This window comes from Cervus elaphus, chromosome 10 (genome assembly GCF_910594005.1).
Source record: "Cervus elaphus chromosome 10, mCerEla1.1, whole genome shotgun sequence".
NCBI lineage: Eukaryota > Metazoa > Chordata > Mammalia > Artiodactyla > Cervidae > Cervus > Cervus elaphus.
This window is the reverse complement of record NC_057824.1, coordinates 43578306-43601815: the sequence shown is the minus strand read 5'-3', so window position 1 is coordinate 43601815 and position 23510 is coordinate 43578306. Positions and strand designations below refer to the sequence as shown.

The 23510-nt window shown below is 46.5% G+C and overlaps 1 protein-coding gene across 6 annotated transcripts in view; it reads left to right on the top strand.

The window, feature by feature from the left end:
* Nucleotides 1–23510, top strand: part of AUTS2 (activator of transcription and developmental regulator AUTS2) — a 1192920-nt gene that overhangs the window by 1153889 nt on the left and 15521 nt on the right. For 2 of the 6 annotated variants that reach the window (XM_043914906.1, XM_043914911.1), the window contains 8 exons: nt 9191–9659; nt 10552–10641; nt 10921–11174; nt 12364–12584; nt 14319–14363; nt 17363–17458; nt 20021–20092; nt 21988–22017. In XM_043914906.1, coding sequence (XP_043770841.1) covers nt 9191–9659; nt 10552–10641; nt 10921–11174; nt 12364–12584; nt 14319–14363; nt 17363–17458; nt 20021–20092; nt 21988–22017 — 1277 coding nt within the window. The remainder of the gene's footprint in view (nt 1–9190; nt 9660–10551; nt 10642–10920; nt 11175–12363; nt 12585–14318; nt 14364–17362; nt 17459–20020; nt 20093–21987; nt 22018–23510) is intronic. The other 4 variants (XM_043914907.1, XM_043914908.1, XM_043914910.1 and 1 more) reach the window with 4 other exon arrangements.

Sequence of the window (23510 nt, the reverse complement as noted above, 5' to 3'; positions counted from 1 at the left end):
TAATCCTTTGCCAAAAAGAGGGAGAGGAGGAAAATGAAGAGAAGTGTGTGTTAGAGAAGGGAGATTGTTTTCAGTCAAACACCATTGGTGTGTACAGTTTTAGAGATGGTACTGGGAGTTCCCCTGAGGTCTAGTGGTTAAGGCCCCGCCTTCCAATGCAGTGGGCGTAGGTTTGATCCCTGGTCAGGGAAGTAAGGTCCCACATGCTTGTGGGGTGCAGTCAAAAATTAAAAATAAAATTCAGATGATACCTAAAACAAAGGGAGAGTTCAGAGTATTGGTAAATGAATTCAGCAGTCATTTTTGTTTCAATAAGTATATACAAAACATGCACACATACTTGCTAAGTCTCTTCTGTCATGTCCGACTCTGTGTGACCCTATGAACTGTAGCCCGCCAGGCTCTTCTGTCCATGGAATTCGCCAGGCAAGAATACTGCAGTGAGTTGTCACGTCCTCCTCCAAGGGATCTTCCCAACCCAGGGACCAAACCTGCATCTCTTATGTCTCCTGCATTGGCAGGCACGTTCTTTACCACTAGCGCCACCTGGGAAGCCTTATACAAAACATGCAGTCTTTGCTAAAAAGGAGATTTTGTCTGAGGTCGCAGGGTAGACAACAGAAGGTGTGTTTAAAGAATGGATATTGCTGGCAGCTTGAAATAATTGCATGTAGATTTACAGAAATCTGATGCTTGCCTGTGTTTCTGGGCTGTTTGGGTTGGACATTTCCACATTTATTGATGTTCCCACTTTTAAAGTCTGGGTTCCTTTTCTTATTTGGCTACCATCTTCTTTCTATGTGGTAAGGTTTCTGTGGCTCTTTCATGTGGACAAGTAAGTAGAAAAGCTAACTAGAAGGTAGAATAGAATAATTTAACAGTAGGCCATGTCCAGTCCTAGATGATAGGGATCAAACATTCAGAAAGATACAGATGGATGGATGGGTGGGTGCACTGCCTAGCGGCCATTGTCCCACAAGATTTTCATGAGGCCTTTAAGGCTCATTCATATTTGCTACAATAATGACCTTATAGTGGGTAAATTAGGGCTTTCTAATCCAGTGTAAGGACTTCCCAGTGGCAAAGAACCCACCTGCCAGTGCAGGAGACCCAGGTCCAGTCCCTGGGTCCGGGAGATCCCCTGGAGAAGGAAATGTTTACCCACTCCAGTATTCTCACCGGGGAAATCCCATGGACAGAGGAGCCTGGCAGGCAGCCGTCCACGGGGCTGCAAGAGTGTCAGACACGACTTAGCAACTAAACAGCAACCGCAATCCAGTGTAAAGACCAGAAGCACAGAAATGTGTCTTGGGAGAGTTTTCCTCCTCCTCCTCCCCCTGTTTCCCCTTTCCCCCTCTTCCTTCTCCATCATCAGGGTTCACCATTTCCTTTCTCTTCAGATACACCAGTTAGAACCAATTAGAAACATTGAGAAGTTGATGGAAGGCTAATGCCCTTCATATATGATCCTCATTTCTGATAGAAAAACACCATCTGTCCTCTGGGTGGAGAGCTTTTTTAAACCTCCATCCTGTAGGTGGGGCAGTTTAAAAAGATTTAAACAGTTACTTTCCTGGTTGATTTCTTTAGATAGTGGAGGTATATTTGTCTATGAAGAACTCTTTTTAAAATATAATCCTTTACTTTTCTTCTATGATAATAATACATATTCTCTACAGAAAATTTGGAAAGTTAATAAAAGCACAAATTTAAAAGTTTGAGTCAATGGTTATTTCTAGTTGATGGAATTTGTTGTTCAGTCAGTAAATGGTGTTTGGCTCTTTGCGACCCCATGGACTGTATACAGCATGCCAGGCTTCCCAGCCCTTCACTATATCCCAGAGTTTGCTCACATTCATGTCCATTGAGTCGGTGATGCTGTCCAACCATCTCTTGCTCTGCCACTGTCTCCTCCTTTTGCCTTCAATCTTTCCCAGCATCAGAGTCTTTTCCAACGAGTCAGCTCTTTGCATCAGGTGGCCAAAGTATTGAAGCTTCAGCTTCAGCATCAGTTCTTCCAATGAATAGTCAGGGCTGATTTTCTTTAGGATTGGCTAGTTTGATCTTCTTGCAGCCCAAGGGGCTCTCAAGAGGCATCTTAATGTGTATCCTTCTAATCTCTTTTGGTGTGTATATGTATGGATTTATGCAGATAATAGGGATAATAGTTTCCTTTATTTTACTTAATAGTAATTTTGTCTTGAAATAGTTTCCATGAAATTAAATCTTTTTCTATAGTAGTTTTGGGAACATTGATCACTTATTTTGTGCAATACATTGTGAAAAGTGCATAACATGACTTTCTAGCTTCCACAACAGCCCTTTCAGGTAGTTGCTACATATTTACAGTAAGTTATTAGAATTTTGGAAACAGCAGTCCATCACAGGGACATAATACATCAAATCTCATCCTCACCCGCACCCAGCGCCTTCTTTGTATAAGAAATATTTTATAGCACACTCTCATTGTTTAATTTCTGGAGCAAAATATTTGGTTTATCCATACACTATGTTTGGCTTATCTATACACATAATTTTAAAATGTATATAAAGCCTTTAATGAAATGTAAAGGAGAAACAAATAGAAAGTAACTTATAGTAACATAGTATGTTTTAAGTACATACATGCCTGTTTACATTAGAAAGCAACGAAAGGTCAGAGGCTGAATCTGTACATAGAGATACAACTATCGTAGTAATTCCCACAGCAGGAGCAGCCTCACCATTGACATCACGATCTTCCCAAGTGAGAAAAACTCCACCACAAGACCTAACACAGCCGATGGAACAGCATTCAATAGCTGTGTTCCTTGAAAACCCCAGTGTGTATTAAAACGATGCAAAAAATTATTTTGTCTTTTCTTTGTAAAGACAGGCTCTATGTTTTTCAGCTGCACAGATGTTCATTGGGACTTTAGAAAGTGAGCCAGGATACTGCGTGGCGTTTACCTTCATACCATGAAACGTCTCATCTCTGAGAGTCACTGATTCCCTCCAGTCACTGTGACAGACACATACACTCCAGCAAACTTGGAAAACCCCTCAAGGGGTGGTCTCTTGGAAGACCTGCCTCTTCCGTGGCTTACCCTTTAACTTCTCTCCCCACCCCGCCCCCGGCTCCACCCCCATTTATTTATTTATTATTTTCTGCATCATAAAACACCCTTGAACACAGATTCTCAAAGCATTTGGCAGGTACATGTTTCTGAAAGTTGAGAGGCCTTCTAATTTCCTTGTCAGGTTTGTTCCCAAGTGCCGTATGATTTTTGTTATTTTTTTAGATAACATTTACTCATCAGGTTATGTATCTGGCTGCGTCAGGTCTTAGGCGCATCATGTGGGACCTTTCAGTGTGGTGCCTGGACTCTAGCTGTGACACACACAGAGAGCGCGGGCTTAGTTGCTCCGGGGTATGGGTGATCTTAGCTCCCCACCCCAGGATCGAACCAGCATCCCCTGTATCGCAAGGCTGATTCCTAACAACCAGACCATTTGGGAAGTCCCATGGTTTTTGTGACTGTCACGGGAATTCTATTTTCTCATCACTGTTGCTGCTGTGTAGAAAAGCGACAGATGTTTGTGGTTTTTCTTTGTTCAGATACCTTACTGAGCTCTCTTATTAATTCTTGTATTTTTTTTTTTTTTTTTTTGGCTAGCTGGCTGTTTCCCAACTCGATCATTATGTTTTTTGTAAATAACAGTTTTGCCCCTTCCTTTGGTTGTAGGTCTGCTATTGATTTTCAGTTTAAACATCCATGATCATTTACTTCTTACAGGTTTAGTCCACATTGTCTATAACATAACCTGGTGCCTTTTTTTCGGTTGAAGTGGTGTTGATATGGAGTCGTTTTTCAGTTGACTTTTATGATTGGGTTGCTTTTAAGTCAATTTTTGTAATTTATATTTTTCATCAAATCCATTTAAAAATTATTAGTATAAATGTATGCACTGTATTTTCTTATTTTATATAAAAGATACTCTCCATGCCTATTAGTCATACCACTCTTCAAATCCCCAATTTTATATGCTTTGCTTTTTTCCTTTGCTCAGACTGTTTTTAAACATAAGACCAATTTTAAAATTTTTAATAGGTTATATGATCACATGATTCAAAAATTTAAACATGCATGTATATAGACAGTCAAATATCTCTCCCTCCCCCGATTCCCTGTTTCCCCAGTTCTTACTCCTCCCCAAGCCCCTAAGCAGGTGTGCGTGCATGCTAAGTCACTTGAGTCGTATCCGACTCTTTGCCGACCCCATGGACTGCAGCCACCCTCCCAGGCTCCTCTGTCCATGGGATTCTCCAGGCAAGAATACTGGAGTGGGGTGCCATTTCCTTTTCCACCCTAAGCAGGTAATCCAAGGCTATTGGTTTCTTGGGTATTCTTCCAGAGCTTCTTTAGATATAAAGTAATAATGAATATATATTATTTTTCTTCATTTTTCATAAAAGCTAGGGTATGCTCTACAATGTACATATGTAGCTCCTCATTTATTTGTGCAGTTGCAGCCGGTTCCACTGTATAGATGTATCAAATTTATATGTAACCCTAATGATTACATTTGAGTTGTTTCCAAACATGTGATTCACATCCTGATACTGTTTCACTGTGTCTGTAGACCAAATTGTTATTTGCCAGGTCAAAGGAACTCCTTAGTTTTTTGGGTAAATGTTGCCACATCGCCCTCCACAAAGGTGACAGGGTTTATATTCAACTAGTAAACTGAAGCAGTGGCACCCCACTCCAGTACTCTTGCCTGGAAAATCCCATGGATGGAGGAGCCTGGTGGGCTGCAGTCCATGGGGTCATGAAGAGTTGGACACGACTAGCGACTTCACTTTCACTTTTCACTTTCATGCATTGGAGAAGGAAATGGCAACCCACTCCAGTGTTCTTGCCTGGAGAATCCCAGGGACGGGGGAGCCTGGTGGGCTGCCATCTATAGGGTCACATAGAGTCGGACGCGACTGAAGTGACTTCACAGCAGCAGCAGTAAACTAAAAGCGAGCCCATTTTCCCCAGAGAATTTGTATCCAAGTTGTAGCCAACTCAAGCACATTTTTCCTACTCTACCCTTAAATTTAAAAAAATAAATGTATTGTGCTTGAGTCAAGTTTGTTGAGATATAATTTACACGCAGTACATTCAGCCTTTTTACTGTACAGTGTAATTCAAATTTGCATATCCTTTATTGTAAGCATAATGTTATTTTTACAAACACAAAGAGAAATTCTAAAACCCCCCAAATGGAATAAGACTTCTAAATAAGACTAGTCAATTTGCACACGTTCTTATTTCCTTCAGCCTCAGCACATTTCATCCTTTGGTAAATTCAGAGCACACTGAGCAATATCCCTCCCCCACCACCCCTACTCCAAAAAAAAAAACCTTTTCCTTTTTTTATGTGTTCTTGCCAGTTTTGGAGAAGCTCAGTAAGATAAATGGACTGTCAGGATGAAAGAGCTTAACTGGGAAGATGCATTTAATGAATAATTGAAAGGAAGAGGAAATGCATTACCGATTAGCCACAAAAATGCATGACGCCTAATCCGTGCCTCCGGGATCCATGTAAATGGGGGTCGTAAAACTTTCAGCCCCATAGTTCTTACCAGCCTTCCAACCTGTTGCTGCCTTGCTCATAGGCTGCAGCACCCTCGCTGATGGATTGGTGACAGCCTTCAGACTGAGCCGAAGGGCCATCTCCCAGCAATCCTCGCTAGCTTCCCTGACCCTTTTCACTATCTGGCTGCACTTAAAACATTGTAACCGAATCCTGGATTCATCATTACCTGCTTTGTTTCAGGGTTGTTTTGCTTCTTAGGAGGCGACATTGTGTAAATCAGAGAAGAAGCACTTGGTGGAGGCAGAGTTGGGACTAGAACTCTGCCGTCTGGTTTATTAAACCACAAGCAAGTTCCTTAACTTCTCTGGGCTTATCCCCCGTCTAGTCAGAGGGTTAGATAACACCCCTACTACTCACAGAACAGTCCAGGTGTCAGCATCACCTGGGGAATTCTCAGAAAGGTGGACTCTGGAGCCCCACTCATCCCGCCGCTGAACCTGCACTTGAATCCGATCTTCAGGGGATTCATATGCACATTAAAGTTTGAGAAGTGCTGGGATGGTCTCCCAGATTCTGGTCTTCTTCCAAAATTCTGTGCCTCTTGATTCCCTAAGTCATTCCTCACAGATGGTTCCCTACAAATGTGTAGAGTTTGCTAGAAAGATTTTGGTCTTGCCCGTGTACCTCGTTGAACATCACGGATGGCAATGATGCCAGTCTCGGCACCACTCCTGACTCCAGCTGGGTTTGGGTTGGTCCTCAGACAGTGGGACAGTAGAGGTAAGAACCACCTCGGTTTGCCTTTATGGGGCCTTGGGAATTGAGCCAAAGCCTGCACGGTGCCTGCTGCAGACTCAGCTGTGTTGTCCAAATTCTAGAGGCTCATCGATTAAAGAACAAGAGATAAATATAGGCAAGCTAGATGGAATAAAATGCTTATCTGTGTGTTTCTGTTGTACTTCCTTACTGGCCTAAGTAAACTGAAGTAATAACCTCTGGGTGGTCTCCCTTGGGAAGGAAATTTTCTTTTATGTCTGAGAGAAACTTTAGTCCTTGATTTTTGGAGGGAGGTCATGAATTTGAATGTAACCTAGCAAGATGGAAAATACTTATGTATTTATTTGTCACTATCCTCGTCCTGGAAGGCTTCCCAGGTGGCTCAGTGGTAGAGTCTGCCTGCAATGCAGGAGACCCGGGTTCGATTCCTGGGTCGGGAAGATCCCCTGGAGAAGGAAATGGCGACCCACTCCAGTATCCTTGCCTGGGAAATCCCATGGACAGAGGAACCTGGCAGGCTACAGTCCACGGGGTCACAAAGAGTCAGACATGACTTAGTAACTAAATAACAGCAACATCCTTGTCCAGAGAGAACAAAGCAGTACAAAAAGATGGGAATATATTCCATTTTGTATGTTTGCCGTATTTGTCACAAAAGCATCACAGTCCTCAGCTGTCAGAGCAGGAAGAGTCCCTGCTTATGCACATAGGACCTCATGGAGGAGGTTCTCTTATTTCATCCTCTTAGGATTTCCTGGGTGTTAGTGCTTTCTGCCCCATGCCTGACTAACCAGCCTGCAGCCTGGGAAGCCTGTGGTTTTCAGTGAATTTGTATAATTGCTTGCTATGGAAAATCTTGTGAAAATGATTAAAAAAAAAAAAAAAAGCAGTGAAAAAGCAGCAGCACCAACATCCTCAGATCTGGGTGTCTGCCGATGAAGGGTCTTCCTCTGTGATGTGGGAGTTTTTATGGCTGAAGGGGCTCTGTGTCCACATCAGGAACTTCCTGTCCTCTCTCAGCCCTCAGGTTCTGGAAATTCATAACACATCCACTTTTCATAAGCAAAGATCTGCCTAGGAAAGTTCTGAAGACAGCACTGGAAAAAAATGTGTGTGCGTAGGATGTCAGAAGTCTAGAGTTCCTTTTCACCAGATCCATCCGAACCTTTATCCTTTCATGCCTGAATTACGTGAAGAGGGGTCTTTCTTGGCATCCTGTTAGTGTGATTGTTCCACACTGGTCTGCAGGATTTGAGGATAGCTGAGTTCATAAGAGCTAACCACGTGGTTTGTTTATAAACCCACCATTTGTTTCTGCTTTTGTGCATGTTACAGATTTGATCTGTTTTACCAAAAGAACACTGAAAATAATGGATTGCTTTGATGCAAATTTCAGGGAAAAAAACATGACAAGTGTATACACCCAATAGGACATCAACAGACATTAATAGGACCAGTGAGAATACCATGTATTTTTCACACTTGATAACAGGAAGATGTGAAGAGAAAGGTCATGCCCAAAGTAATTCATTTAGGAATACCTGAAATACACCATTTTAGAGAATGTTGTGATCTATTCTCTTCCTGTTTTTAAGCTTTGTAATAATAGAAAAGGATGGATTTTTTTTTTTTAAGTGCAAAAATGTGGGGAAGAGAATCCCTGCCTCCCTCCCCCCCGCCCCCCCCCACAAAGATGTGCATGATCAGTCATGGTCAACTGTCTGCAACCCTGTGGACTGCAGCCCGCCAGGCTCCTCTAGCCATGGGATTTTCCAGGCAAGAATACTGGAGTGGGTTACCATGCCCAACCCAGGGATCCAACCTGCACTTCCTGCATTGGCAGACGGATTCTTTACCATAGAGCCACCTCATTATATGCAATACCATATTTGTCTCTCATTATTCTGTTAGAGAATTGTATGGAGTTTGACTTACGGGGTCATCAGGGTACCCATATACTAGATGTGGCATGGGTCTTTTGACCTTTGGAGGGAAGTACATCATTTAAATTCATACAGGAGCATCTGTTATCTAGGTATCATTAGTTACTGTAGAATTTACTTACATTTCCCATCCCACTTGGTCTCAGGGTCCAGATTCACCTGGCCAAGGACCCCTCCTGTGGTCCAGAGGGAATTCTTTAAAAACTCAAGCCTGTGTAGTTGACGGTCAGTTGGTCTATATTCATGTTTGCTCCTTCGATCTCAAACGGCTGAATCCTTAGTGAGCGTAGGAGGCCTGACCTTTGACCAGACATTTAGCTGTTGCTCAGCAGAAATGTCTCCAAATGTCAAGCGTGCTTCATCAGTCAGAATGCAAAGGGGAGAGGAGGCAAGGCAGAGAAGAAACGTCTGCGGGGCTAAATAACATTTGCCTCATGTGCTACTGAAAACACTTCTCCTTTGTATAGTCAAGAACTGTGTTTGGGGACTTCCCTGGTGGTCCAGTGGCCAAGAGTCTGAGCTCCCTATGCAGGGGGCCCAGATTCAGTCCCTGCTCAGGGAACTAGATCCCACATACCACAAGTAAAGACTTCAGGGGCAGCACCTAGGACCCAGCACAGCCGAATAAATGAAGAATTGTTTTTAAAGAACTGTATTTGTTTTAAAAGGGGTGAATCGATTTGTTGTCTACTGTTCGTGAATTTCACTGCATAATCTTGCTTTGTCAAGATAAAGGGAAACATTTATTTGTAGACTCTGATGGCCTCAACCACTGTCTGGAAGGCAGCCTTATCTGGCTGGTGGACCTGACCGATCGTGTCGTTGGGCACAGGTGACCCGGCCCGGGGTCAGCTTCGCTCACTCACCGTCTGCCTCGCTCTTCTCTCCGCTCCCCCGCACAGATCCGGAGCTCGGCGTCGGCGCGCTACCCCACCACGACGGCCACGATGCGGGGCCCATTGTCCCCAAGGTATCGGGTCTAGAGCGGAGCCAGGAGAAGAGCCAGGACTGTGGCAAAGAGCCCCTGTTCGAGCCCGTGGTGCTGAAGGACGCGCGCCCTCAGGTCCCGCCGCCGCCGCCCCAGCCCCAGGCGGAGCCCCAGCCCCGAGCGCCGTCTCCGGACCCCGCGTCGGGGCCGCGCGCCGAGCCCCCGCCGCCGCCCCCACGCCCCGGCGCGCAGCCGCCGCCCGCGCCCCCGGAGGCCTCGCCGCAGCCCGCGCCGCCGCAGGCGCCCCGGCCGCCCCGGCCACAGTCCCCGGGGCCGCTGCCGCCCCAGGCCCTCCCGCCCGCGCAGGCCCACCCCGCCGCCCAGAGCCTCCCCCAGCCGCTGTCCGCCTACAACAGCAGCAGCCTGAGCCTCAACAGCCTCAGGTGAGCCGCCCCGGCGTCGGTCGTCTTCGGTGGGACGGGCAGGTGGCGGTGGGCGCCGGGGCTCCCATGGGGACCGGGGTCCCCGTTGGAATCTCTGTCACTGTGTTCTCCGCCAGGCAGGCACGGAAGACGGGAAGGGGCCCGAGGCGCAGGGAGACACTGTCTCTGGGGAGAAGATGGGGTGGGACTGGGTTGAGGATCGGTTGGGTGGTAAGCACTGGGGGAGACCTCGACTATCTGCGGAGGCTCCTGAGGGTGACCGCAGGGGGAGGAGGTTCAAGGGAGAGTCCAGGGCGCTGTGCCTGGGACCCTCCACTGGCTCCCGGGCCGGAGGCAGGGAAGGGAAACCAGGGGAGATGCCCAGAACATTAAGGGAGTCTTAGAAGGGAAGCCGTTTGCCTCCCTGTCAACATCTCCCCGCACCTCCTGGCGGCCGGGAGCGTGCAGACCGAGGAGTGGTCTGGTTGGAGGAGTTTCCGTGGTGACTTCCGCCAGGTGGGTCACAGGGATACAGGAGAAAGATTGCTGGGTTTAGGAAAGGAGAGGTGTTCCTCCATGGGGAGCCAGGCCTCTTGTGTCTTGTCTTCGCCAGATCATAGAGGGAAGGTTGACAGGCAGCACAAGGAGAAAGGGAAGGGAGCTGGAGGCCGGGTGCAGGGCGCGGTGGGGCCCGCGCCCGCGTCTCCCCGGGCTGTGCTCAGCGCGCTCACGGCTGGGGGAGCGTTTTCCATGTGTCAGCCTGGTGCCTGGGGCTGAGGGCCCTGCTTTTTCCTGTCTGTGACGCGGAAGGAAGCGCCTCCGCGGGCCGGGCCCATCTTTCGTGGCCTCCGGTCCGTGGAGGTGACAGGGCGCCCCAGCTCCCTGCTTCCCCCTTCCCTGTGCTTCTTCACAGAAGACGGAGCAGACAGACCTGGCGAGCCCAGGTCACCAGCTTGCTCGTTTCCATTGACGTGGCCCCTGTAGGAAGAGTGGCTGGCACAGGGTATGAAGGGCAGCTCTCTGGACAGGGCGATGGGGGGCAGCTGGGAGCAGGAGCTGGGAGCTGTTCACTGTGTCCACAGCTGAGGGGCCGGCTTAGAGGAGCTGCGACTTCAGCAGAGGCTCTGTGTGCGCAGGGCGGGGACCTGCGAAGATGGAGGAGCGAGAGGAGACGTGTTAAATGGCTCTGTTTGGCTGCGTTTTGTTTTTAAGAAAGTTGATTACTGACCCCCTTTTTTCCTTTCTTCTCTCTTTTTTTTTTTTTTTTTTGGTGTTCCAACAGCAGTAGCAGAAGCAGCACTCCAGCGAAGACTCAGCCCGCCCCCCCTCACATCTCCCACCACCCCTCGGCCTCCCCGTTCCCCCTGTCCCTGCCCAACCACAGCCCCCTGCACAGCTTCACGCCCACCCTCCAGCCCCCCGCACACTCACATCACCCCAATATGTTTGCCCCTCCCACTGCTTTGCCTCCTCCACCACCTCTGACATCTGGGAGTCTGCAGGTGCCCGGACACCCGGCCGGGAGCACTTACTCAGGTAGGAGGGAGGAGCTGGCCTGGCTTCTCCGTGCTCCTGCTCTCCCTTCCCGAGGCCTCACCCCCTGTTGTCCCCGATGATTAGGTTAGAGCCACTCCCCGTGGTCCACTTTATAGTATGTCTTCTTCCTCCGGTCCCCAGTGGGCTGAGAGTCTGCAGAAAATGTACCAGCAGCCCCCATCCCAACCTGTCACGATCCAGGGGATTCTGCCAGAGAGAACTTTGTAGGCATGAGGCTTTTCTGACCAGGTCTGCCCGCTGGGCAGTAAAGCACAGGTTTGTCTGGGCCCTATGGGCATGACAGAAGCTCTCCATACCCCGTGTCTGTTTCAGGCCAGGATCTTAAGTCACATCGTGGCTTAAGGTATTTGTTTTAGTCAAAAAAGGGCTGCCCTGGTGGCTAGGCAGGTAAAGACTCTGCCTGCAATGTGGGAGAGATCCGAGTTCAGTCCCTGGGTCAGGAAGATCCCTTGAAGAAGGCAGTGGCAACTCACTCCAGTACTCTGGCCTGGAGAATCCGATGGACAGAGGAGCCTGGCGGGGTCACAGTCAGATAGGACTGAGCAACTAGCGATTAAATGAGGCCTTCTACCTTGGGTGGGGAAAATGCACTTTTTGAGGCAACATAGCCCAGATTTTTAAAGACACACTTAGGGTTAGGTATTGGGTTCTTTGCTCCTCATCTGTATTAACTGAGCCAAGTGTCCGAACTTCGGGTCCACTACGGCCAAGCTTTGCCATCAGTACAGAGAGCTATAGAGCAGAGGTTTACCCTTGGAAGAGGGCATGAGGAAGCACTTAAAAACGTTCATTTCTTTAACCCTCGAAACAACCCCCCACAGCACAGGCAATGTGTTGTCCCCCACTTGACAGATGAGGAAACAGACACAGATGGTGATGGGCAATGCCCTGGGTCACTCAGCTGCCCCGAGAAGAGCTGAAACTTGACCTCTGGCCGTGCAGCCTGGACCCTGTATGCGCACGGCACTGGTGGACCCCTCGTCCCGGAAAGCCTGGACAGAGAACAGAGGCTGTTGACTGGGCCTTAGCCGCCTCTGGCTGGCTGGCAGTCCCTCTCCACAAAGGCCCGGTCTGGAGCCCTCCGTAGTGAGCCCCTTGGATGTCCTGCTCTTGGAGGAAATGACCACCCGGGAAAAGGTGTCACCGTCTGCCTCTTCTTCTTTTCCAGAGCAAGACCTCTTGCGCCAGGAACTGAACACGCGTTTTTTGGCCTCTCAGAGTGCTGACCGCGGGGCCTCCCTGGGCCCCCCGCCCTACCTGCGGACCGAGTTCCACCAGCACCAGCACCAGCACCAGCACACGCACCAGCACACGCACCAGCACACCTTCACGCCCTTCCCCCACGCCCTCCCGCCCACCGCCATCATGCCGACGCCGGCCCCGCCCATGGTGCGTACAGGGCGGAAGTGCGAGAATGGGCGCAGCGCGGCGCTCTTTGTCCGCAGCCCCGTGGGGCTGGCAGGGCCGTCTGGGCGCAGCAGACTGGCTGGGGGGCTCCCATGGCCTTGCCCGACTCTCTCTGGGATACGCCCAGCTCCAGGTGGCACTGACCCAGGGCCTGAAGTGGGAGCTCTTTTCTGACCCGTTATTCTTAGCGCTGTGGGTGGACTGTATTCCAGATGCTCCCCAGGGCGGTCATATCCAGTGTGTCGGTAGTTAACTTCTTACGGGTGATTTTGGTTTTGGGGGACATCTTGGGGAATGACCACCAGATCTAAAAATGTATCTGCTGGTGTTTTGCGCTAGCAGATAAACGCTCACAGAATCCTGGGAAGTCTGGAAGGGAGAGGGCCGGTGGGAGACTTGGACGGCCCTGGGTTCCCCCACCCACTCTCGCGGATGGTTTTCTAAACCCGCTCTGTCGGAAGTGTTCTGTGTCTCGCATCTCGTGAGACAGCGCCCCCTGTCTACTGCTGTGCGCTGCAGCAAGCGGTCCAAACAGCCCGGTGGTAAGAGGGACCACTGCAGGGAGCGACGTGGTCTTGGCCGTGGCTTGGGACTAACGTGCCAGGGGTGGAGTTGGAGCCAGTTAGGGTTGATTTTTAACTTAGGAGCTGTAAGGACCAGCACCACAGTATGATGCTAACTGGTCTGAGATGGATGCGTGTCCAAACAGTGACAATGAGAATTTTACTTATTTTTTAATATTTCAGGAAATACTTGATTGAAGGCGATGAGAACAGGCATTGTGAGGATTTGAATTTCGTGATTCACTGAACTTTGCATCCTCTCTTCCCTCCCTTCTCCCCCATTTTGTTCAACTTAGTTTTTTAAAAATACATATTTCAAAGTTTATTTTATAAACCTTACTTAGGAGAATGTTAGCGGTGAGGCCTTGGGACCAAAAATTTTTCCTCGGATAAATCCTGCATCTGTTTTTTTGGATGAACTCGACTTTTCCACAGTTATATTTTTAAGGACCTGTTTATATGGGGAAGGAGTTTATACCAGTCTGAGTGAGCCGTTTCACAAACAAGTTAAATCTAACTGATGGGAGTTACAGCACAGGATGAGGACATTATTTAGAAGAAATCATGGTATATACTCTTTCCTGCTTGAAAGAAATGTTCGAAGGCCAAGCCGGAATTGCTCTGTACTCAGCAGGGGGCAGTGGGGGAGGTAATTGTTGTTCAGTTACTAAGTCCTGTCCAACATCTTGCACCCTCGGACTGCAGCACACCAGGCCCGCCCTGTCCCCCACTAGGGGGTAACATAAAAACAGCTGAACGTACCATTCTGCCAAAGCAAAGATGAAGACAGAGGGAATTCTCTGGATAAATCAGAGCCAGTGCTCACTTCTCTCTGATTTATCTGAACAACTGCCTCCTCTCTCTAGTTCAGACGCTTGGTTCCTGCCCGTCTCTAAATAAAGCCTAGAAAGAAAGCCGCTCTAGTGTAGTCACAGCCTGAAATGCTCTGAATGGGTTTTCACTTTGACTTTCCATTCCTGTTGATTTCTGGTCAGAGAGACTCAGGAACTCTGAATGATTTCGTATACACTGCGGTCACGGAGTCTGATGCCTGCCTGACAACAGAGAGGCCTCCTTGGGGCCGCCTCCGCTGAAGCAGTAATAGAAATGTAGTTTCTCTAAGTAACTAGCTTTTGCTTTGATCCCTTTGCAGTTTGACAAATACCCTACAAAAGTTGACCCATTCTACCGGCACAGTGTGAGTTACCATGCTACCCATTCAATGTAACCGCTTTTCCATTTCCATGCTCCCGCCACCGATCAGTCAATGGCTCGCAGCCTCCCTTAACCATCTTTGCAAGAACTCCCATTGCTCCTCGTCACTTCGGATGCTTGCTTTTGTGACGTTTGCTTTTGGTAAAGATGCAGTATCGTCTTCTGAATCAAAAGGTCATGAGCCAGACTTTAAAGTCCTGCCAAGTGGGGCATCCACTTTGTTGGAGGTGTTAGAGTTTTAGGAGCTTCTGAAATCACAGATTTCAGTCCTCAGTAGAGATGTTATTAACACACAGAGTTCTCAGAGTTGAATTATGTTCAAGTTCAAGTTCCCATCTTGAATTATGTCTTCCAAAGAAAGTACCGTGTTTTTTTGACTCATGACTTCAAAAAGCAGATTTTCATTTGTTCTAGACCATTGATCCCTCTTCCACGTGGCTGGCATTATTTTCCTGAGCTCGTGCCAACTCGTTAAAAATATCATTTAAATGAAAGAAGGTCTTACATGCATGATTTTTCTTTTCTTTAAACTCATTCTTTGTTCTTTAATAGAAGTTGTTTCATGCGATTTTAAGAGAATGTTTTGGAACCTAAACTGGCGCCAACTGAAGTTACATGTTCAGTTACTTATGAGAGCTTCTTTTATAACAGAAACTTTGAATATCTTACCATGATATTTTGATTATGGAGTGATACTGCATCATTTTTACCTGAAGTTTTGCAAGTTTCTTTGCTCAATGGTTTATTTATATATTTTTTTGAATGAAACTGGAAAGAAAGACGTTTAATAACTGCTCGTAGCCATGTCAGTTCACCATCTTAAACTATTTTTGTTCTCATTTTTGGATACTGTTACCTTAGGGTTCAAATGGAGGACCACTCAATAGATCAGCCAACCCTGTGAATTCATTCATACTTTAAACTAGATCATTAGACACTGTGTTAGTCCTAAACTGTGAGGAATCAGCTGAGAAGTCCAGGCTAGACAGTATTAGAAATCAACTAAGAACTGGTTATGGAGAGACATTCAGAAATGGCTCGAGGGGAGTCTCTATAGAAAGGGATGAGGAAAGGGTATCTATCTAAGTGCCTGGGTTCCCCGAGTGTTAGACACTGCTCTGCTCAGAATTACGACATAAAAGCATTTTTGTAAGTAGACATGCAAAATCCAGTAGAGCCATGGGTTTTCTCTTTGCATCTGTTTTATGAATGGTACCACCCTTAATAATAACAACCAGATTTCTGTCCTTTGTCTGTATTTGCTAAATTAAATTAAGGACCAGCTAACAAAATCTTCAGAGAAAGTTTAGCTGCTCTACTGGTAGCTCAGTTTACTTCCTCGGACACCATGCAGTGTCTCGGCATAAACATATTCCACAGAGAGTCCTAGATGTGAGCTGGAGCATAAACCTGCAGGCCTGAGTTTTTTGAAACGTTCCTATGTTATTACTCAAGTACTTCAGATTTTTACTCGAGGGGTGGAATGCTCTATTCAAAGAGGGTCAGAAAAGGAAAATGGTGAGAACATCCAATTTTTAAATTGAAAACATTAAAGGAAGAATACCCACTTGGAGGCAGAGTAATAGAAATTGGAGTGTTTTAGTGTGATGTATTTAATTACTCTGCTGCACACAGTATACTGGGAGAGAGTTATTTCATATTATTAGTTATAGTGGATAATATATGAAGTGCTCAGTCTCCCCTGCTTTGCAGATTAGGATGTTACAAAGGGGAGTTAAGATACAATACACTCAAGTATCTAAAACGCAATTTTAGACTTAAAAGTAGTTTTAAATGAGGGCACTTGGTTTGCAATCACTGTTTAAGTGGATTTAGTTCAATATCAATTAGTCTGAAAAACTTTGCTGCATCATTGAGGGGAGCAAAATGAAATAAAGACCAACGGAAAAAGTACGTGCTTTGAAAACAGACCCGATTGTGAAATGACCAGTGGATTTCAGCCATTACCTAGAAATAGCTCACATAAACACATCATTAGGGAAAGCTTGAATTATTCTTGTATTTTTGACATATTGCGCAACCATAAGGGCGGGACATCACTAAAATGTATCTCTGTGGTGAGTTTTTCAAAGTAAATGGAGCCAGAGCGATAGATTCCCCAGAAACGATATATTTTTAGGTGGAGGGAAAGATGTGTCTGCACTGTCTTCCGCTGTGAATTCCCTTCCTCCACTGTGTCCTCTATAAACTGTTAATTCAAGAAAACCCTACTTTACATTCAGAGCCCTCCTGCTCCCCCACTGAGTGCGCACACTGGCATGTCCAGGGCTCATCGTGAATGGCCTCCAGTGATTTTACGATCATCTTACAGGAAAACGTGTGGCCCCATTGAAAGTGTACTCTTGAGTCATTTTATTTTCCCCTTCCACAAGTATTTGTCATCGTTTTAGACAATTTAAATTGTCCTTGGAACTGCCACTTACCAGAACAACCTAATGAAGCAAGGACTGTGCATATTTTCCCATTTCCTCAAAACTATTAAAAATCTAAAAGTACTAATTGAGTTTTAATGGTGTAAAATCTTGGAATCCTTAAAGACTTGCTTCCTTTTGTCTTCCTTTTTTTCCCCTTTTTCCTATTTTCTAATTAACTTGTAATTTTCTGGGCATCTTACTTGGCTCAGCACCCCCTCCTGTTTTTGATATGCATTAAAGTCTCCAACCATTTAGGACTTCTATCTGATTTAACAATTAATAATTAGAAAAGCTCCCTTTCTAATGATGGCCTCATCTGGGACATCATTTGCTGGCTGATTGATTCTGAACTACTTTTAACTTTTTAAGTTAAGTATTCATGGCACATCTGTGTGATCATTTCATTGTGGCTTCTTATGACTAATGGCATCAAACTGAGATGACTTGGCTGGCTAATGTGGACGTCTTTCTGTGGGAAGGGAATGTGAATGTATCATTTGCCTCCTACTAAAATCTTTTCTCTCCCCCCCTCCATCTTTGGCCATAGCTCTTCCATTCTTATCCTCCGGCTGTATCGGGCATCCCCCCTATGATTCCGCCCACCGGCCCTTTTGGGTCGCTGCAAGGAGCTTTTCAGCCTAAGGTAAGAAACCTCACAGCGAAAACAACACCTTCAAACTTGTAAGTGGCGCCTCGGGCTAAGGCGGGTGGGTAGCTTCCCATCCAATTTTTCCATCCAAATGGACCACTGGGATTGGAGTGTGAATATTTTCTCCTAGTCCATCTAGTCATAAACCTCAGTCAGAATTTAATTTTTAACCTGTACTACTCTTGTCATCTCAATGGAGCTAGGATTTCTTGTGCTCTGTAAGAAGAAAAAAAAAAAAAGAAACACTAGATATATATTTTTTGTTTTTTCACCAAAACTGTGGACATAAGCTTCTGATCAGGAAATATATGAAATGTCAGATGTATGTGCATCAAGTTATTTATCCTTGAGGATGTCCATGATTAGCAAAGATGCAAAGCTGAGCCTTATTGATTGGGATAGAAGGGAGGGAAAAGGTTCCAAACTAAAATCGCATCCCTCTCACTGTGTTCATTCTCCTTCACTTCGTTCCTCAGCCCCCTCTGTCTGCAGAGAGTGTCTGCCTCCAGCTGGAGGGTAGTGCTTTCTTCTTTTCTCCTCCCTTTCTGCCTTCTCTGAAGCTTCCAACCCCACTGCCAGGGTCAACTTCCCAAGGTCAAGACTACCATCCTAGCATGAGATAAATTAACCTTTTGCCCTTTAGAGGGGCTTCCCTTGGTGGCTTAGATGGTAAAGAATCTGCCTGCAGTGTGGGAGACCTGTGTTCCGTCCCTGGCTCGGGAAGATCCCCTGGAGGAGGGCCTGGCAATCCACTCCAGTAGTCTTGCCTAGAGAATCCCATGGAGAGAGGAGCCTGGCGGGCTACAGTCCACATCGTCCCAAAGAGTTGGACACGACTGAGCGACTCAGACTCTCAGTTTCGCCCTTCATAACAGCAGAATTCTTCTCTACCTAGCCAGTGATACTCCCCTCCATTCGGTCTCGAGTGATCTCCAAGGGCCAAAACTAAGGCGTTGGTTCTCAGAATGCTCCTCCTTTTTTGTGACTTTACATCTATCACAGCCCCTACTCGATTTTCAGAAATGTATTTCTTAGTTAGTAGCCATTCTCAGACTGTAATGTAGGAAATTTTGCTGTGTGATTTCGGTTTCCTTTCCATCTCGTTTCAAAGATAAAACACAAATTTGGGGCCAGTCTCTCCCAGGATGAGCGCATATTACCCTAACAAAGGCATGCTGCCCTAAAATTAGAAAAGAAAAAAATCAGAAAGCATTAGGGGTGAGAATGACTGCACCTTCCAAATCCCAGGGACCTACACAGAATTGCAGCTCCTATGCCAGGTCAGACCTTGGTGGGGCTTACAGATGACCATACTCAACACCTCCCATCTCGGGACCAAATGATGGTGATTTTTAAACTCCTTCCCCCCATCAGCTCTTGGCTACCCTCTCAGAGCCTGGTCGGTCCCCACCAGGTTACAGGAACTCTCTCGTGCATCCCCAACCAGACTGGTAGGTCACTTTATAAATTACTTGATTTCCCTCACTCACAATTATCCAATCACACAGAAAACTACATCTGGGCAAGAAAGTGTCTCTCCTGGTGTTGAAATAGGCCTTTCCAGGCCATCTTACTGATTGAATATGTAGATTGCAGTTCATTAGCAGAGTTCTTCATATGTATGCAAATCAGGCTGTTAACAACTCTAGCTTAATTGTTAGCCCTGCAGCAGCTGACTGCTTTTCTTTCTCCCATTCTTTTTTTCCCCTTCTTGTAGGCCAGCTTGGTGCCTGAACTGAGGGCTCTTTATTTCCACACGAGTTAACTTCCTGGTGTGAAGGGATTCATAGAAGTTGTGATTTCTTAAACAAAATACCTGGTGAAAAATATTCTAAATCCTTTGCCCACTAGAAAGTAGTGCCGTGTGCCTGCGATGGGCTTTTTGTTGTTGTTCATTCAGAGGACAAAAGCCTATAGATAAGGTTGTTATCATTAATGCTGTTTAAGAATGGTTCTGGGAATGGGAAAGATGATGCAGAATTACTTTAGAAATGACATAACGGTAGGTCTGTGTGGTCCCCAAATTAGGTTCCCTTGTCCCATTCCCACCACTGCTAATGAGTAATTACTGAATGTAATTCCTTGTTATCATCTGCCAGTTAAAATGTAGAGAGGTAGCCTAATGTCTGGGAAGCACACTCAGTTATTCTGATGAGAAGCACCTGGTCCCGCAGGTTAGACTGATGTTCACTTAAGCATTTCTTGGACTGTGTGGTGATAAAGCAAAAAACCCACAGTGACGGGCTTGTGAAGGACACAGAAGACGGATTTCAGGGCCGGGCTCCCGTCTCCATCTCTCCTGTCTCTGCCCTGAGATGTCATCGCTGGGACAGGGCAGGCTTTGGTCAGGTCCCCTGGGGAAATGGGGAGTGGGGGGAGGCGGTTCCTCATGAAGAGCATCTGGGGTCTCAGAGGAAAATGGATCCGTCCACTTGTATTCCAGAATGAAACAAACAAAAAAGGACACTTGAATTCGGTCCTTTAGAATGAAAGGAAGACCTTGGTTTCATGTCGCATGGCATGTGCTTCCTAAGCTGTGGTCTCATTACTTTGTAGACGTCCAACCCAATCGATGTCGCCACCCGACCTGGGACGGTCCCACACACTCTTCTCCAAAAGGACCCGAGGGTAAGTGCAAGGTCGGGCTGGGCCCCAGGGTGACAGGCAGCCCAGCGGAGTGCCTGTTGCCTTTGCTCTTCCTTCTGTTTTTTGGAAGAAGATGCTAGTTGAGGGGCTTTCCTGGTGACTCAGAGGTAAACAATCTGCCTGCAATGCAGGTGGCCCAGTTTCGATCCCTGGATCAGAAAGATCCCCTGGAGAAGAGAATGACTACCCACTGCAGTATTCTTGCCTGGAGAATGCCACGGACAGAGGAGCCTGGCCGGCTACATACAGTCCATAGGGTCACAAAGAGTTGCAGACAACTGAGCGACTAACACTTAAGCTAGTTCCTCTTAGAAATCAGAATGTCTCCTGTGGCCATGTGACGCCAGGGGAGTGACTTTGCATGGGGAGAAGAGGGTGGCTTATGGTCTAAGCCCAGGCTGGGGCAGTCAGTGACCCTGAGCTGGCGTGGTCCCCCACCCCCCGAGCAGCCTTCTCTGTCTGCATCTCCTAACATCTCTCGCACACAAGCCATAAAACATTTTGAATGGAGAAGCAGTAAGCGCTTTTCTTTCTGGAGCTCACACAGCTCTTCCGGCCACTCGATTTCTCCTGTGGGAAGGAACCTTTTGTGCTCTGGAGCGAAATAAAATATCCATTACACTTCGGTTGTGTTATTTATTCATAACACAGACCAACTCAGAAAGAATCTGAAGTTACACAGCAGATACAATCTTGTCTCATTGTTATCCATCTTCATAGTAAATGTGGGGGAAAAAAATTACCTTTCACAATATTGTCTTTGACCCCGGGTAAGGGCAAAGGTTATCTGAAACTGATGACCAGAGTTAGGTAGATACGTAATATGACTCAACTGTGTATTTACATGAACTTTTGTGTAATGAACTTCATTTTATTTATTTTAATTAATGTTTATTGGATTATAAAATTTGTAAAGTTCCTTTATAATGCTGTTAGCTTCTACTGCACAGCAAGATGAATCAGCTTCGTATATATGAAATATATATATATGTTGCCCCCCTTTGGACTTCTTCTCATTCAAGTCCCCACGGTATAGTAAGTAGAGTTCCTTGTTGTACACGGTGTTTTCTCATTAGTTACCTATTTTATTTTCTTGAAAGTGTTAGTTGCTTTTATTAAAGTGTTAGATACCTATTTTATTTCATTGAAGGTGTTAGTTATGTCTGACTCTTTGCGACCCCGTGAACTGTAGCCCGCCAGGCTCCTCTGTCCGTGGAATTCTCCAGGCAAAACCACTGGAGTGGGTAGCCATTCCCTTCTCCAAGGGATCTATGTTATACATAGTATCATTAGTGTGTATGTGTTAATCCCAGTCTCCCAATTCCTCCCACTGCCCCCCCTTCCCCCTTTGGTATCCATACATTGGTTCTCTGTTTCTGCTTTGCAAATAAGGTCGTCTAGATAGTGAACTTCACTAAAATGTCTAATACCGCTAATGATAATTATTAAAAATAGCCCATTTTTACTGTATAGTCTGGAAAGAACACTTCTCCCCAGTTATTATTAGTGTCCAGCCGTCTATAGTCTGAAGGCCGTCTCCCTTAGACTTAGCTGAGGTTGGGAAGGGCTGCTCAAGACAGTGAAACTCCTCAGATGTGTAATGTGAGCAAATCGTTTTGCCGGAGGGCAAATCGCTATTGATTAAACTTGTCCGGGGCTCGTCAGCGTAGATGTACCAAGGCTTGTGAGGTGGGGGAGGGGACGCTTGGCACTTTTGATCGTGTGAAAATGGGTTAATTATTCTCTAAAAGGGCTTCATTTAAAAGTAAAATTCTAACATTTTAATTTCCCCTCCTAATGAAGCACTACAAATTTGTTAATTAGAGCAATTGTTTGAGTGACAGGCATGTAACCAAGTTGTCATTTTCTCTTCACAGTTGACAGATCCTTTCAGACCTATGTTAAGGGTAAGAAAGCTTCTTCTAGAACTGTTTTGCAACCGCTGTTTGACTCCCTGAGGGTTAAAAATACAAATCCATTACAAGGAAACACGCCATGGAAACGCGGGAGGAAGAGGTTGAAAAGACAGTGGTTGGGTTTTCAAGAGAGTGTGACTGAAAATGGCCTTCAGGTTTTTGCTTTGCGTGTTGGAGGAAGCCGGGCCGTCAAGGTAAAGCCAACTGACAAAATTCAACTCAGATTCTCTGGTTAGTTATGGCAAAAGGTCTGACTCACGGAGACTTAAGGGAAGGGCTGGAACTAGGCTGAAATTAGGATCCCTCTGAGTTCTCTTGTTTCTCTAGCACCTAGGAAATACATACCCAGGTCTCTCTAGTCTGGCTGGTGGCTGCCTCTTTCTGCACTAAGTAATGTTGACTTGTCACAGCCATTAGACTTTTTTCTCTGGTGCAGAAAAGGGCCACTCGGAGCACTGGTTTGTTCTGAGAGGCCTGGAGCCTGGCCAGCAGATAACCTCTGGATGAATGCTGACTTCCCTGGTATACGTGGGAGGTGGGGGGGGGGCGGGTGGTGGTGAGGGGTGGCAGATGAAAAGGGATGGATAGTGGATTTCTCTATTTAACCCTTTTCTAGTGCATCTATTCAGATAATTCAATTTCTCCAAAGGGGGAGAAAGGATGGTGTCATCACTTAGGTGATTTCAGACAACCCATAACTTCATTACAAGAGAGCTGAGCTCAAACTTGGATTTAAGTGTATATTTCAGCAAGTGAAAGTGACTTAATGTTCAGAAACAGTGCCTTAATATAGAAACCAGACGCATCTGCTCTTTGCCCGTGTAGGAATGGGGCTGTGTTTCTTCTCATCCATCCTGTGGTTACTGAGCACGTGTTCGGAGCTCACGGGTAGGCTGTTGTTCAGTCGCTCAGTGATGTCCGACTCTCTGCAACCTCATGGACTGCAGCAGGCCGGGCTTCCCTGTCCTTCACTGCCTCCCAGAGTTTGCTCAGACTCATGTCCATTGAGTCAACGATGCCAGTGGGTAGACCGTGTGGCAGGAACACAAGTGAAGTGGGACAAGGTGGTCCTGCCCCCTCAGCTGAGTCTGCGAGACAGACTCACGGCTACTCCCCAGCCTAGAAAGCAAGACAGGAACTGGCTGGAGATGGGAGTTGATGTCCTCCCAGAGGGCGGGACAGGCACTCAGTCTCTGCAGAGGCCTAGAGAGGAGGCAGGCGTGAGTTCTCATCTCTTTCTTTTCTGTTTTCTGCTTGGAAATGAACAGTGCTGCCCAACATGAATGGGCAGTTGACTCTTAGTGAAGCACTTGCAGGAACTGGGCTTCAATGAGAATGTGTTGGCTTTCTTTGTTCTGCTTTCGTTTTTTTTTAAAAACAGTGTTGGGGGAGGTGACACAGGTTCTGTCCCCTCTCGTTTTCAAACTGGTTCACAGACATTCACTAATTAGCTCTTCTGAACAGCCAATCTGCATTATATAGCC